Genomic DNA, 16,042 nt, shown 5'->3' with positions numbered 1-16,042 from the left:
AGTTCTGGGAGTAGTTTTTCGGAAAGTTCTGGGAGTAGTTTTTCGGAAAGTTCTGGGAGTAGTTTTTCGGAAAGTTCTGGGAGTAGTTTTTCGGAAAGTTCTGGGAGTAGTTTTTCGGAAAGTTCTGGGAGTAGTTTTTCGGAAAGTTCTGGGAGTAGTTTTTCGGAAAGTTCTGGGAGTAGTTTTTCGGAAAGTTCTGGGAGTAGTTTTTCGGAAAGTTCTGGGAGTAGTTTTTCGGAAAGTTCTGGGAGTAGTTTTTCGGAAAGTTCTGGGAGTAGTTTTTCGGAAAGTTCTGGGAGTAGTTTTTTGGAAAGTTCTGGGAGTAGTTTTTTGGAAAGTTCTGGGAGTAGTTTTTTGGAAAGTTCTGGGAGTAGTTTTTTGGAAAGTTCTGGGAGTAGTTTTTTGGAAAGTTCTGGGAGTAGTTTTTTGGAAAGTTCTGGGAGTAGTTTTTTGGAAAGTTCTGGGAGTAGTTTTTTGGAAAGTTCTGGGAGTAGTTTTTTGGAAAGTTCTGGGAGTAGTTTTTTGGAAAGTTCTGGGAGTAGTTTTTTGGAAAGTTCTGGGAGTAGTTTTTTGGAAAGTTCTGGGAGTAGTTTTTTGGAAAGTTCTGGGAGTAGTTTTTTGGAAAGTTCTGGGAGTAGTTTTTTGGAAAGTTCTGGGAGTAGTTTTTTGGAAAGTTCTGGGAGTAGTTTTTTGGAAAGTTCTGGGAGTAGTTTTTTGGAAAGTTCTGGGAGTAGTTTTTTGGAAAGTTCTGGGAGTAGTTTTTTGGAAAGTTCTGGGAGTAGTTTTTTGGAAAGTTCTGGGAGATTTTTGGAAAGTTCTGGGAGTTTTTCGGAAAGTTCTGGGAGTTTTTTGTTGTTCCGCATGGTCGGATTCAACTTTGTATTTTAAGGGAACTCCTCCTGCCTGCCACCCCAATTTTTATTGCATATTTGGATTCTACACCAAAACATATGTATGTTTTATTCAAAGCATTGATCCCCATTAGTGGAAGCTGACGCTGTAATTGACAAATATCAGGTGTTCCTATTTTTGCGATTAAGAACGCGCACATTTGAATCTACATTTCATTTATGGCATAAATGTAAACTTTTTTTTGTTAGTGGTTAGTATTGATGTTCACATGTTACTTGTGTTTTGCAGATGTGATCGTACAGTACAAATAATATGGCTAGGCCTTTACATTTTTGGCAAATAAGCTGCTTGTATGGTACCATGGGGTTGATTGTAGCAAGTCCCCAAACCATTGGAATGCTAGATTTTGCTTGCCATCCAGCCTATTGGTGCTTATGGGATCTCTGTGAAGCATGCAGTCCAGGGGCTCAAAAGTCAGTTGTGCTCTGAATGTGCTCTTGTATTGTACATTGTACCTGATGCTCTTTGGTTCCTGATCTTGTGACATCCAGGCTGTCGATATGGTTCAGTCATCGGATTTTCCATTCTGCCATATCCGTCCATAGCTGTGTTTCTTGGCAACTCACCACTGACGCCGTTGGCTAGTCGGCCTGCATTTCCTCGTTGTGTTGGATTCTGCTTACTAGAATTGGCGATAAGAATGGGATGTCACCAGTGCATTATGGACGCGAAACTTGGACAGCTCATGGAAGAGCAACAGCAAAAGCTGCTCCTGCAGCAGTAATTGCAATAACAGTTCCATTAGCAATTCCAGCAGCAAATGGATCTTTTGCATCAGGAAATTCAGCTGGTGTCATACCGATTACCGGTACAAGGTTCACAACCTGCTACGACTGTGGTCACCTCCCAGACGGAGTCCTGCCCACCCACAATTCCGCCATTTAACGATACCAAGGAGGATCGAGACACGTATTTGCAACAGCTGAAACAGCATTTCGCCACATTTTGGGTTTTTGATGACGCTCTCCAACAGTTGCTCTTCCTTTCTTGGACTTCCCTGGAGACATTTTTCTTACTTAAGAAGTTGGCTCCCCTCTCAAATCCGTTTGCACTCATTATGTGTTCATTGCTGTCGATCTGTTAGTCACAATGGTTCCACGTGGTTGCACAGCACCTAGAGTTCCATCAGTACCACAAGCAAATGGGCTAGTCTTATTGACTATGGGTGACTGATATGCAAGGTCTGTGTCGTCGCCAACATGATTTTACCTGGGCCAACCCATCTCGCAAAACCTCATATGCTGATTCCATGATCCGTGACGTAGTGGTCCAGTTGGCTCCCGATCAGGGGTTTGCACTTCAACCCTCCTTCGTTGGATGACATAATGAAAATCGTGCACTATAATGAGATCGCGCAGGAAGCAAATGAACTTTTTATGGCCTGCCCCCAGATTGCTGTGGCTCAACCATGGCCCCGGGGATGGAATTCTCACAAGCCTTTATCCTGATGGCGTTGCCGTGATTCATCACTTTTGGAAGTGTCGGTGACCTCTGAGTAGCCAGTCCAGCTGTCTCGGTGCAAACAGCAGGGTCTGCCTTCTTGTCCTGACTGTTTCATGATGCAACAGTGGGCAGACTGCCCTGATTATTGGGTGCACTGCACCCGTTGTGGCAAGGACGGACATCTCCGAATTGTCTGCCATCAACCGTCGGGTAACTCTAACCCCACTCCTAACTTGGGTCACGGGTCGATGCACGAACTTGCGGCCATCGTTTCCCAGGGCAATCACTGTGCCCCCAAGTTGTTGATTGATCTCAGGATTGCTTGTCAGGCCATTCGTTTCCAAGTCGACATGGAAGTGACTGTTACCCTGGTCAGTCTTGTGACAAACTTGTCTGGGTTACCCGACATAGGTCCCGCCCTCTCACAAGGTGGTTGCATATAGTAACAGCTCTATTCCCCTCAGAAGTCAATTCACCAGTATGGCAACATTTTCGGCCTGAATGCTTTCTCTCTATTAAAGTTCTCTATTGTGGATGAAGTTCAGGTCATCTCAGACACAGCCCCCTTCCAGGAACATGGTGTCCTTTGTGCTTCTTTCGTGTGTCTGTCTGAGCCTGGCCTGGGGTGTGCCATCAATTTTGAGACACACATTTCCTTACGTCTAGATGCGGTGCCCCATTTCTGTTGAGCACATCCTCTTCCGTTTCCTTACAGATGGCTGTTAAACATGAACTTGGTTGCCTTCACAATGCTGGGGTCATAGAACCAGTTAAAATTAGTGCTTGGACTACACCCCGGGTCGTGCTCCAGAAGCCGAATGGTGCTCTCCAGCTTTGTGGAGATTTTAAGTTGACGATCAATCCCCAAGCTCTGGTGGAAACCTACCCCATACCCCCATCGAGAGAACCTCCTCTCATAGCTATTTTCCAAAATAGGCTTTGCTGAGGGTTACTTACAGATTCCACTAGATGAGAAATCGTAATACATTGTTGTCTTCGATACGCTGTTTCGCTTATACAGATACAAGTGTTTGCCTTTTGGAAGCTAGTCTGCTCTAGCATATCTTCCGGAGATGCCTGGAACAGTTAACAATGTCCATCCCAGCTTGCACCTACTACCATGATGACTTAAATGTCACGAGTACTACACGCCAGAACCTCCTGCGTAACCTCCGTATCCTCTTTCCTACGTTGTGTGCTGCAGAGTTAAAGTGATGTTGGCACAAATGCCAGTTTTTCCAGGAACAGCAGACTAACTTGGCCACTCGCTCACCGAAGATGGGATTCTGCCCACTGACCGTAACATTTCTGCTGTTGACTTCTTTCCTTGCCCCAAAATCTTCTGGCATTGCTGGATTTTTTTGGGAAAGTGAACCATTATTCTAAGTTCAAAGCCGGCAGTGCAGGGGCTCAGAAATCAGGCATGTTCCGACTGCATTCTGGTATTGCATGTCGTGCCCGTCGTTCTTTGGTTTCTGATCTTGCTTAGTTTGATTCACTCTTCGGACTTTACATTGTGCTGTATCCATCCGTAGCTGTTGCCTCGCTGTGTGTTTTGGCAACTCACCGTCGACGTCCTCGGCCAGTTGGCCTGCGTGTCCTGGTCGTGTCGGATTACGGTTACTAGACAGGGTTATACTGCTGCTTTATGTTTTATATTATCTATTAACCTTTTTGTGGTATGTGACGAGTGAAGTGACCCAGGTGGTGTGAAATATTTTCCATAATGTGGTAACGCATTGAACAGTTGTCTTTCCTATTTTGTTTCACTGTTGTAAGTCACAAGTGGCATGGAGTTCATGCAGCATAACATAAATGTTTTGTTGGAACTCTAAATACCAATTTGATGATACCTTAATTGCTAACAATCAATAATAATGCATTATAGAGAAAACAGATAACCTACTTCATCATGTTCAATGTTTTGGAAGTAAAGAGGTATAAGCGCATAAGGTCTTTTACGATATGCGACATAAAAGTGATCATTTATGACAACCTGTTATTTCAACATGTGAACAGAAAATGCTACAAAAGAATTTTTATCTACATCTATACTCTGCAATCCACTATGAGGTCATGACAGAGGGTACATCCCACTGTACCAGTTACTAGGGTTTCTTCATATGGAGTGCGGGAAGAATGATTGTTTGAATGCCTGTGTGTGTGTGAGAGAGAGAGAGAGAGAGAGAGAGAGAGAGAGAGAGAGAGAGAGAGAGAGAGAGAATGCATGTGCGGTAACTATTCTAGTCTTACCATCATGATCCCTATGTGAGCGATACTTAGGGAGTTGTAGCATATTCCTAGAGTCATCATTTAAACCTGGTCCTTGAAACTTTAAGACTTTCTCGGGATAGTTCACATTTATTGTCATCTCTTGCTGTTCAGTTCCTTCAGTATCCCTGCGACACAATCCTGTGATCATTCGTGCTGCCCTTCTTTGTATACATTCAGTATCCCCCATTAGTCCTATTTGTTACAGGTCCCACTCACTTTAGCATTATTGTAGAACCAGTCACACGAGTGATTGCTAAGCTTTACCCACGACTGCGTCTATGTGATCATTCCATTTCATATCCTTACAAAGTGTTACACCCAGGTATTTGTATGAGTTGGCTGATACCAACTTATTGATATTATAGTCATAAGATATTATCTTTTTTCATTTTGTGAAGCGCACAGTTTCACATTTCTGAACATTTAAAACAAGTTACCAAACTTTGCAATCTGATTAAAATCCGACTGAAAATTTGTACAGCTTCTGCATATAGTACTTCAGTATAGATAAGTGCATCATCTGCAGAAAGGCTGACATTGCTATTAATATTGTCTTCAACTAATATACGACATGAACAGCAAAGGTCCCAATACACTTCACTGGGGTACAATTGAAGTTACTCCTATATCTGGCGATGACTCTCCATCCACAATAACATGCTGCGTCCTCCCTGCCAGAAAGCCCTCAATCGTCACAAATTTTCCTTGATACCCCATATGATCATACTTTTAACAATGAGCAGAGGTGTCATACTAAGTCAAGAAATACTGTATCTACCTCATTGCCTTGATACAAAGCTTTCAGTATGTCGTGTGAGAGAGAAGTGCGAGTTGGGTTTCATACGATCGATGTTTTCGGAATCCGTGCTGGTTGGCATTGTGGAGGTCATTCCGTTAAAGATACCTCGTTATATTTGAGCAACAATATGTTCTAAGATTCTACAACAAATCGATGTCAAGGATATTTGACAGTAGTTTTGTCGATCATTTCTGCTACCCTTCTTGTAGACAGGTGTGACCTGTGCTTTTTTATTTTTTTCCCCTCCCAAGAATGGGCACAGTTTTATGTTCGAGGTATCTACAATAGGTTACAGTTTGAAGAGGTGCTTACTTGGCCGCAAATTCAGTATAGAATCTTAGGAGGATTTCATCGGGCCCTGGAACTTTGTTCAATTTTAATGATTTCAGCTGTTTCTCAACACCACTTCTACTAATATTTATTTCATTCATCTTTTCAGTGGTAAAAGGATTAAATTGGGCCAATTATCCTGGATTTTCCTTTGTAAAGGAACATTTGAAAACAGTGTTAATGTTTTTCCTGATAGCTATAGTGCAGTTTGTTTTGATGAGAATTTAGGTTCATCAGAACAACATTATATTTAAAATTTCATAAAACCATGGGGTTGAAGAAACTTGACCTCACTAATAAATTCTTACAGAAACAATGATGTACATCAATTTAAAGTTCTAGGTCTTGTGATTGTAGAAACATTTGAATTTACCTTAACTGCAATAATTTGGAAGTTATTGTTTTCATAAACTCCTTGCTTTTACACAAAAATATAGTAATTAATACTGCTTAAATTCTACTAAATAAACAGCGTGACAGTATTTGTATTATAACGACATAGGAATTATTTGGTGGTACAAGGTCTATGTTACTGTAGTAACTAAAATTGTTTGCACAAACTGTGTGTAATAAGCCTTTGTAAGAAATTTTCGAAGTATTTACATAAATATCCTCAAACTTGGACCATACATAGAACCATGAAACAAGAGGTGGGATTTGCGTTAAAGTACGCTGATGGAAGAGAAAGTCACAACACCAAGGAATTGTGTGACACAAATGAAAGTTGGTAGGTGTATTTCTACATCTGAAAGACGATGTCTATTCAGATTTTGTGCCATTCACGTAAGACTTGTGCTATTAGCGCCACTGTGAGGATGCAGGTCAGTTGTTGTTGTTGTCTTCAGTCCAGAGACTGGTTTGATGCAGCTCTCCATGCTTCTCTATCCTGTGTAAGCTTCTTTATCTCCCAGTACTTACTGCAACCTACATCCTTCTGAATCTGCTTAGTGTATTCATCTCTTGGTCTCCCTCTAACGATTTTTACCCTCCACGCTGCCCTCCAATACTAAATTGGTGATCCCTTTATGCCTCAGGACATGTCCTACCAACCGATCCCTTCTTCTAGTCAAGTTGTGCCACAAACTTCTCTTCTCCCCAATCCTATTCAATACTTCCTCATTAGTTATGTGATCTACCCATCTAATCTTCAGCATTCTTCTGTAGCACCACATTTCGAAAGCTTTTGTTCTCTTCTTGTCTAAACTATTTATCGTCCTCGTTTCACTTACATACATGGCTACACTCCATACAAATACTTTCAGAAGACGCTTCCTGACACTTAAATCAATACTCGATGTTAAAAAATTTCTCTTCTTCAGAAACGCCTTTCTTGCCATTGCCAGTCTACATTTTATATCCTCTCTACTTTGACCATCATCAGTTATTTTGCTCCCCAAATAGCAAAACTCCTTTACTACTTTAAGTGTGTCATTTCGTAATCTAATTCCCTCAGCATCACCCGACTTAATTAGACTACATTCCATTATCCTCGTTTTGCTTTTGTTGATGTTCATCTTATATCCTCCTTTCAAGACACTGTCCATTCCGTTCAATTGCTCTTCCAGGTCCTTTGCTGTCTCTGACAGAATTACAATATCATCGGCGAACCTCAAAGTTTTTATTTCTTCTCCATGGATTTTAATACCTACTCTGAATTTTTCTTTTGTTTCCTTCACTGCTTGCTCAATATACAGATTGAACAACATCGGGGAGAGGCTACAACCCTGTCTTACTCCCTTCCCAACCACTGCTTCCCTTTCATGTCCCTCGACTCTTATAACTGCCATCTGGTTTCTGTACAAATTGTAAATAGCCTTTCGCTCCCTATATTTTACCCCTGCCACCTTCGGAATTTGAAAGAGAGTATTCCAGCCAATATTGTCAAAAGCTTTATCTAAGTGTAGAAATGCTAGAAACCTAGGTTTGCCTTTCCATAATCTTTCTTCTAAGATAAGTCGCAGGGTCAGTATTGCCTCATGTGTTCCAACTCGGTAATTTTCACATCTGTAAACACCTGCTTTCTTTGGGATTGGAATTATTATATTCTTCTTGAAGTCTGAGGGTATTTCTCCTGCCTCATACATTTTGCTCACCAGATGGTAGAGATCTGTCAGGACTGGCTCTCCCAAGGCCGTCAGTAGTTCTAATGGAATGTTGTCTACTCCCGGGGTCTTGTTTCGACTCAGGTCTTTCAGTGCTCTGTGAAACTCTTCACGCAGTATCGTATCCCCCATTTCACCTTCATCTACGTCCTCTTCCATTTCCATAAAATTCTCCTCAAGTACATCACCCTTGTATAAACCCTCTATATACTCCTTCCACCTTTCTGCCTTCCCTTCTTTGCTTATAACTGGGTTGCCATCTGAACTCTTGATATTCATACAAGTGGTTCTCTTCTCTCCAAAGGTCTCTTTAATTTCCCTGTAGGCAGTATCTATCTTACCCCTAGTGAGATAAGCCTCTACATCCTTACATTTGTCCTCTAGCCATCCCTGCTTAGCCATTTTGCACTTCCTGTCGATCTCATTTTTGAGACGTTTGTATTCCTTTTTGCCTGCTTCATTTACTGCAGGTCAGGTTTGCTGTAAATACAAGCTGTCAACAGCTGTGCTCGTTAGTTACCTTAGAGGTTGGATATGGGGAGTTGATGTTCGCCAAGAATATCTATAAGGCAACAGAGGTGCTATTATCAACGCCCCCCCCCCCCCCCCCACCCACTCACACATACACAGTTTGAATGAGCTCGTATAATAGGACTAAGAGGAGATGGATGTTACTTGTGCAATATTGCAGAAAGACTTTGCAGGAATGTAGCCACTATACATAGTTGCTGGCAACGGTAGTCATGAGAATGTATGGTCACAAGAAGGCCAGATTCTGGGTGGCCACACAGCACTACCAAGAGGGAAGACCATATTGTTCAGCGTATGGCTCTGGCATATTTGCACTGCATCTGCAGCAGCAATTTGAGCTGCAGTTGGCACCATTGTGACGTTGTAAATATTACGAATCAGTTACTTCAACGACAACTCCGAGCCAGATGTGCAACAGTGTGCATTCCACCGACCCCAAACCACTGCCATTTTCAGATTCAGTGGTGTCGAGTAAGAGCTCATCGGAGGCCAGGTTGGACATGTGTTGTTTTTTGTGGGGAAAGCTGGTTCTGGTTTGGTGCCAGTGATGGCCATGTGTGTGTTAGGAGGAGGTCAGTTGAGAGCCTGCAGCCAGTCTGTCTGTGTGCTAGACACACTGTAGTTATGGTCAGGGGTGCGATTTTGTATGACAACAGAAGCACTCTCGTGGTTATCCCATGCACCTGACTGCGAATTTGTGTGTCTGTTTAGTGATTTGACCTGTCGTGCTGCCATTCGTGAACAGCATTCTGGGCAGCAATTTCCAACAGGACAATGCTTGTTCACATACCACTATCGTAACCCAAAATGCTGTACAATGTGTAGACATGTCGCATTGGCTTGCTTAATCACTAGATCTGTCTCCAGTTTAGCACATGTGGAACATCTTCGGATGACAACTCTGTCATCCAGAACTAGTATTAACTGTCCCTGTATTGACTGACCAAGTGCAATAGGTGTGCAACTTCATCTCACAAATTGACACCTGGAACCCATGCAACACAGTGCATGCTCCTTTGCATGCTTGCATTCAACGTTTTAGCAGTTACAGCAGTATTAATGTACCAGCATTTCACATTTGCAATGGCTTACCTGGTGCTTGCATTAACCTGTGATGTAGCAATGTTGATCACTTAAATATGTTACCTAGACAGTTTATTCCCGAAATTTCAGTACTCTACATTAATTATCTTTTGGTGTTCAGATTTTTTTTCCCATTAGTGTGTTGTTAGTAATAACAAGAGATCCTAGTTTTGGACTGTGAATAGCACTTCTCTGCTAATGAAGGTGTTTTGTTGTAACCGTACCTTTGGTATGTCTCCGACTTAGAATCCACCGTGGAGCAGCAAATTATTATTTCAGTAAGAAATAAAATTGTTAAATTGTCTGACTTGAATTCACCGTGGGGCAGCAAATTGTTATTTCAGTACGAGATAAAATTGCTATATTGTCTTAGGGTTCAGAAATGCGTCAACTGATTAAATTTGTTTTTGCGTAAGAGCCAGTAAAAGTCAAAAGTTACTGAACATTGTCTTTATGTAATTTAGAAATAAAGGAGACAACTAGCTAAATAGCAGAAGCGCGAGTTGTGAAGCAGGCAAAAAAGAATGAAAACTTCGCTGGCTTTCAGGTGACTCCTTGAATGAGCTAGACACCCCCCCCCCCCCCCCCCCCCACACACACACACAAGCAAGCATACCTCACGCTCACGACTGCCATCTCGTGCAGCTTGGACTGTGTGCTTTCATTGTGCCTGTCTGAAACTTAAAGTGTCATCTTTATGTTAAGTAGCAATGTATCTTTTCCTTATATTGTTAATATTACATTTTTAATTAGTAAGTTAATCAGTTGGTGCTATATGTCATTTTGTACAGAAAAATGAGGGCATTAATAGTATGTAATCAAAGTCCGGAACCTGAGATTTTCAGTTAACAGTTGAGACAATAACCTGAATAGAAAAGTCCAGTCTAAATGAGAATTTGAGGTTTTTGTGTAAGTGCCACATGTCTTTAGGTAAATATATCGAAATTAAAATCTGTCTGTTATGAACAGTTTTTCTTAGGAACAAGAAGACGTACCAAGTTGAAATTTATGTCACTTACTAAGATCTATGGTCCCTTGGCCGTGTAAAACATTCAAACTTCAAAGTTAATGCAGTCAAACTGTATGGAGATTTATGCCACATATTTTGGTATTCGCAGGCCCCATCACAACCTAGAGGGTGCATCCCGTTGACTTAGAATTGTAAAATGTGTTGAGAAAAAGGTTTCACAGTAAAAGTAAAAGAAAAATCTGAAAATTGATAAATTGTAATAATATTTCATAAAAAATAGAGCTTAATGCATTTATCATCTGTCAAAAGCATAATAAAAATATTATGAATGGAAATGTAAAATGTAAGGTGTAGTTATGTTTTAGAAAGTAAATGGAAATATTTTACAAGGTCTTTTCTCTCTAAGGATATAAACTGAAGTCCCCCCCCCCCCCCCACTCCTTTTTATATGTCGGGGCTAGTCTCATGAACTATTGTAGAGATTTTGATAAGCTGTTGGAATTCCTGGGACTGACATATTGTCTCTATCAATGCCATAAACAGGAAATGATGGTTGCAATTCTCGATTCCTGGGATGGATAAACTATCTGTATACATAATTAAGTTGGTTGGGAACCCTCGGTGTGCGAGTCCTACTTCCACTAGTCCAGTTTTTTCTGTCTCTGCCAACTACTAAATTCTTCTCCTGTTTGGTGGGTTGTCTCCTTCTTTCTGAAATTATTTTGAACCTTCTTCATGGAAACCTTCACTGTGAACTGTGAAATTTATTGAAACTGGAATCCAGCAACACTTGAACAGTGAACATTACAGCATAACTAGTGCAGACCTTTACAAATTGAGTTAGCTATTACAGTTAGTTGCTGTTATTGAACTTCATTTCCAGTGACTCAAAATTCAATTCTACTTCACGTGTCTGGAGAACATTAAGTTTGTAAATATTTTATACTGACTTGTCTGCAACTCTTTACTATTGCAGTAAGTGCGACCTGACTATAGTGCAATTACAAACTGCCATCATTATTCAGTTCCCAGGGGCACCAAAATCACGGAGCACATAATCATCGGGACACCTGGCAAAGTGCTGGACTGGGGGGTGAAGTTCAAATTCTTCGACCTGGGCCTCATTTCGGTGTTCGTGTTGGACGAGGCGGACATCATGATCGCCACCCAGGGCCACCAGGACCAGAGCTTCCGGATACACAAGTGAGTGAGTGCCGCAGCTGTCGGGACTGCACGTCTGGTGGTGCGGCAGGAAGTGCGGAGAGAGGACAGTGGCATTTTCTGCCTGCCAAAATGGTATGTGCTGCATCGGCACGGGCTGTACTGTGAGCTTGTGCGCTCAGGAAGTGCAAAACAGCTGGGTAGTGAGCTTTTGCCATATGGTCAGCAAAATAACTGGCATGGGCTGAACTAGAGAGGATGAAAAATGCAGACTGGCACAGCAGGAAAAAAAAAAAAAAAAAAAAAAAAAAATCATCATCTGCCAGTGTCTTTAAATTTAAAGATTGAAGATATTTTATGGGTGTAGCTTTTGTACTTATTTGTGTGGGTCTAGATTTGTACAGAAGTAAAATGTGGCACCAAAAAGTCGGGGCAAGAAGAAAATAGAAGCTTTCGAAATGTGGGGCTACAGAGCAATGCTGGAGATTAGATGGGTAGACCGAGAAACTAATGGGATACTGAAATCAAATGGGGAATAAATAAATTTTTGGGAGAACTTGATTGAAAGAAGGGATCTGTAAATAGGACATAGTCTGAGGTGTCAAGGAATTTTCAGTTTGGTAATGAAGGGAAGTGGGGGGGGGGGGGGGGGGGAAGGGGATGAGGGGGATGGGGGAGATAAAAATTGTAGGAGGAGACCACGGTTGACTACAATAAGCAGGTTCAAATGGTTGTAGAATGCTGTTATTATTCAGAGAAGGGGCCTCTTTGACAGCGCAGCAGCTTTGACAGGATAGAATAACTTGAGAGGTGCATCAAAACAGTCTTTCAACAGAAACCAATAACAATGTTCCAGGAGTGCTAGTTGTGCAAGGTTTGCAGAAGAGCTTCTGTGGAGTTTGGAATGTAGGAGACGAGGTACTGGCAGAATTTAAGCTGTGATGGCGGATCGTGAGTCGTTCTTGGGTGGCTCAGATGGTAGAGCACTTGTCCGCGAAAGGCAAAGGTCCTGAGTTCGAGTCTCAGTTCGTCACACAGTTTTAATCTGCCAGGAAGTTTCATATCAGCACACACTCCACTGCAGAGTGAAAATATCACTCTAATAACGATGTTGTATCCTGAACTGTGTGATAAAATTTGCCAAGTCGGGTAGTTAAAAAATAATATTGCCTTATTTCTTCAGTCTCAATGAGCTTCAAAGCTGAAACCCCATTATAAATCAGTCCTGTGCAACAAATACATAAACAGAGAATCTCATTGTAAAGGTACAAAACCCAAAACCTATTAAATAGAAGCAGCTTTCTATAGCATTTATTTGCTGTATGTTAAAGTTTAGTTGTTTGGCACATTCTGAGTTTCGCCGTTGCATGTAGTAGTTATCTCAACATTAGTTCTGTCTGATAAGGAAACCATCAGACCCATTACTAATTGATTTTGATGAGTTTTAGGTATGTTATAGAGGGACCTGCCCCAAATATCTGGCCAGTGGATTTTCGTTTGATGATGACCCTTAGTTTCTGAGAAAATCAATGTTGTATTTTATGAATATTTCCTTTACCTGTCATGTTCAAATAAATGTAAGACAATGGCCAAAGTTTAGAGCTACCACACTGGCAGCAAGGGTTCAAATTGTGCCTGTGTACATACACTCTCCAGTCATACAGAATATCATTTAATAGCATATATCATACAAAATTATTCAAAAATAGACATTTTTGCTATAATAATTTCATTAATAAATCAATTGTTACAGCATGCTTTCTTTAAATGTGTATTCCATTTATGGTTCATAGTTAAAATTCCAAATATTTTGTCAGTGTTTGGCATGTGCTGGACATGACCTCACCTCGTTGTCTACTGTCCCTCACTGACACCACATATATTATTTAATCATATTCTCAATGATGAAATCAGAAAGACAATATACAGGCACAGTTTGAACCCTCACCACCAGCGTGGTAGCTGTGAACCTTAACAGCTGTGCTGTGCTCACTTTATGAAAATCTGGCTAATGGTGCAGGTATAGGAACTGTGCATAAAACCTCGACATCGATATTCTAGGGTGAGGTAGCAGTAACTCCATCCCCTAATTTTGTGTAAAATTTGCTAGGTTGGTATATGGGACACGTCCCTCCACAAAATACCCAAGACTCATTAAAATCCGTCAGTAACAATCTGATCATCTCCTTGTGAATGACACATCAGTGATAAAAGTTTACTGTTTTGTGCAGTTGTGTTATTGTTTGTTCCTTCCTGACAGTTTCACAGCCTTCAGTTTAATTGTATCTGTTTCATTCCTCTGATGTGACCTTCAAACTAGAAGGCATTCCACACTTGGTCTGCAAAGTGTTATGTATGTTCGTTACAGGAGCACACTGGACAAATAGTGAGTCACCGCAGGAAATATAATGATAATACAATGTAACATCGCCAACAGCATTGGTAATGGCTTGAGATGGGTGAGGAGACATGTCTCAGCGTTTCTTCAGGCCTGCAATATCCTGATGAAGTCATTAATTAATGATCAGATTGCATGTAGATACCAAACTGCGGCGATGTTAGTTGCCATGTTTCACCCACAGTTCCAGGTAATTCCAGATATGTTTTATAGGCGTAACATAGAGTGATTTAGTGGGCTGTTCGAGGTGTGATAGGGTACTCGAGTATTTGTCAAATGGGGAATGTGCATGTGTGCAGCCCTGTGGAAACAGCTGTTGCCTTACTCAAATAACTTCCAGGAATGCAGCCGGGTGATGTTGTCAACAACCACTGATATTTCAACAGCAGCTCACCCTGCCATTTTCAAGGCATAACTGCAGCAAGTATACGCTGTACAAGGTAATTTTAAACCTCACTGTCATAAACCAAAGATAAATGGTGTCTGAAGTACTGCCAGTGAAGTTAATAATCGGTGGGCGAGATAGCTGTAACACCACCCGCCATTTTGCGACAAGAGGGAGAGCAGGATTCCATGCAGAATATAAACAAAATCTGCCATCTCTGTTTGTAAGGTTATTTGCTAATTTAATTTCAGCTTTTTCCTTAATAACACCATCCCATTAGTTGGAAGTGCACGCCAGAATCTCTGTTTTGCTATATTCCATAGGGTGACCCGTGCCAAGACAATTTTCTGCATTGGCGGATTTGCTCAGCTGTTGTAAGCGTGTGTGCCACTTACACTCAGTACACTGACCCTCCACCGTCCTGATACTTAACCTATATATGAAATGGCACAACTGCAAGGAATAAAGCAGACACCTACCTGATGAAAGCCAAGATCATTCATTAGTGAACCTAAAAGGACCCTGGTCTTTGACGGTGGCCAAAAAAACACATTTAACTCAAATTTCCGCAAAATTCAAGCTATCGTGTTTGAAATGATCCCTGCATAAAGTGAAAAGACATAGACTTTGGTGGCTGAAAGGTGACATCAAGATGGGTAACTCAGCCAGACAAACTCTCAGGATCTGAAATGATTTGGGCCCTTTACAAAGTACGGTATCCCTTTCGTGCTGGGCCAGATGGTGGCAGCTGTGGGCTTGTAGATAAGTCGGTGTGAGAAGGCTTCTAATAAACTGAATGTACCAACAAAGCATCCACCTTCGTCCTGATCAGCACATCAAGGAAGGGGAAGGTTAAGGGAATTCAACCATCCTTTTTCACCTCCATTGTGAAAGAAATATTCAGATGGTTTGAATTCAGGTGTTCTAAAATGTCATTCAGATTCTCAGTGCCATGAGGTTGGACAGCAAAAGTATTGTCTATATATCTGGAGATAAAAAGTCCACAACATACACAGATGAGCCAAAACACTATGACCACGTGCTTAATAGCTTGTTTGTCCATCCTTAGAATTAAATACGTCACTGAAGATTAAGGACTCTCACGTATATGTTGGAGTGCCTATCAGAATATTTCTGTGCTGCACAAGTTAGCCCTGTATTTAGCCATATTTGTAATTTTTCCTTTAGGAATGGTCAGTTTCCTGAACAATTAAAGTACTCAGTATAAAGATGCTTTATAAAAAGGGAGAAAGGGATAATGTAGATAATTTTAGGCCTGTTTCTATGCCATCAGTGTTTGCTAAGCTGTTGAAAAGGCTGTGTATGGAAGGATAATTGATCATTTTATATCACACAATTTGCTATCAGATGTAGAGGTCGGCTTTAGAAGTCATTTAAAAGCTGAAAATGCTATATTCTCTTTTCTCTCTGTAGTAGTAGATGGGTTAAACAAAAGGTTTCAAATGCTGAGTATAATTTTTGATTTACCTAAGGTGTTTGTTTGTGTTTATCACAAAATATTGCTCCAGAAGTTCGACCATTACGGAATACAGGCAGTAGCTCACAATTGGTTCACCTCTTACTTGAGGAACAGACGGCAAAAGGTCATTATCCAAAATGTTGAGAATGGCTGTGATGTAGGGTTTGAGTGGGG

General features: G+C 41.2%; 1 protein-coding gene across 1 annotated transcript in view; it reads left to right on the top strand.

Annotated features, from left to right (window-relative positions):
• The window catches only part of LOC126426974 (DEAD-box helicase Dbp80-like), a 147,379-nt gene that overhangs the window by 94,295 nt on the left and 37,042 nt on the right, over positions 1–16,042 (top strand). The window contains exon 6 of the mRNA XM_050089131.1: positions 11,470–11,647. Within this exon, the coding sequence (XP_049945088.1) occupies positions 11,470–11,647 (178 nt within the window). The remainder of the gene's footprint in view (positions 1–11,469; positions 11,648–16,042) is intronic.

Source organism: Schistocerca serialis, chromosome 11 (genome assembly GCF_023864345.2).
Source record: "Schistocerca serialis cubense isolate TAMUIC-IGC-003099 chromosome 11, iqSchSeri2.2, whole genome shotgun sequence".
NCBI lineage: Eukaryota > Metazoa > Arthropoda > Insecta > Orthoptera > Acrididae > Schistocerca > Schistocerca serialis.
Note: the sequence above shows the minus strand (reverse complement) of the source record. Positions and strands in the feature narration are given on the sequence as shown.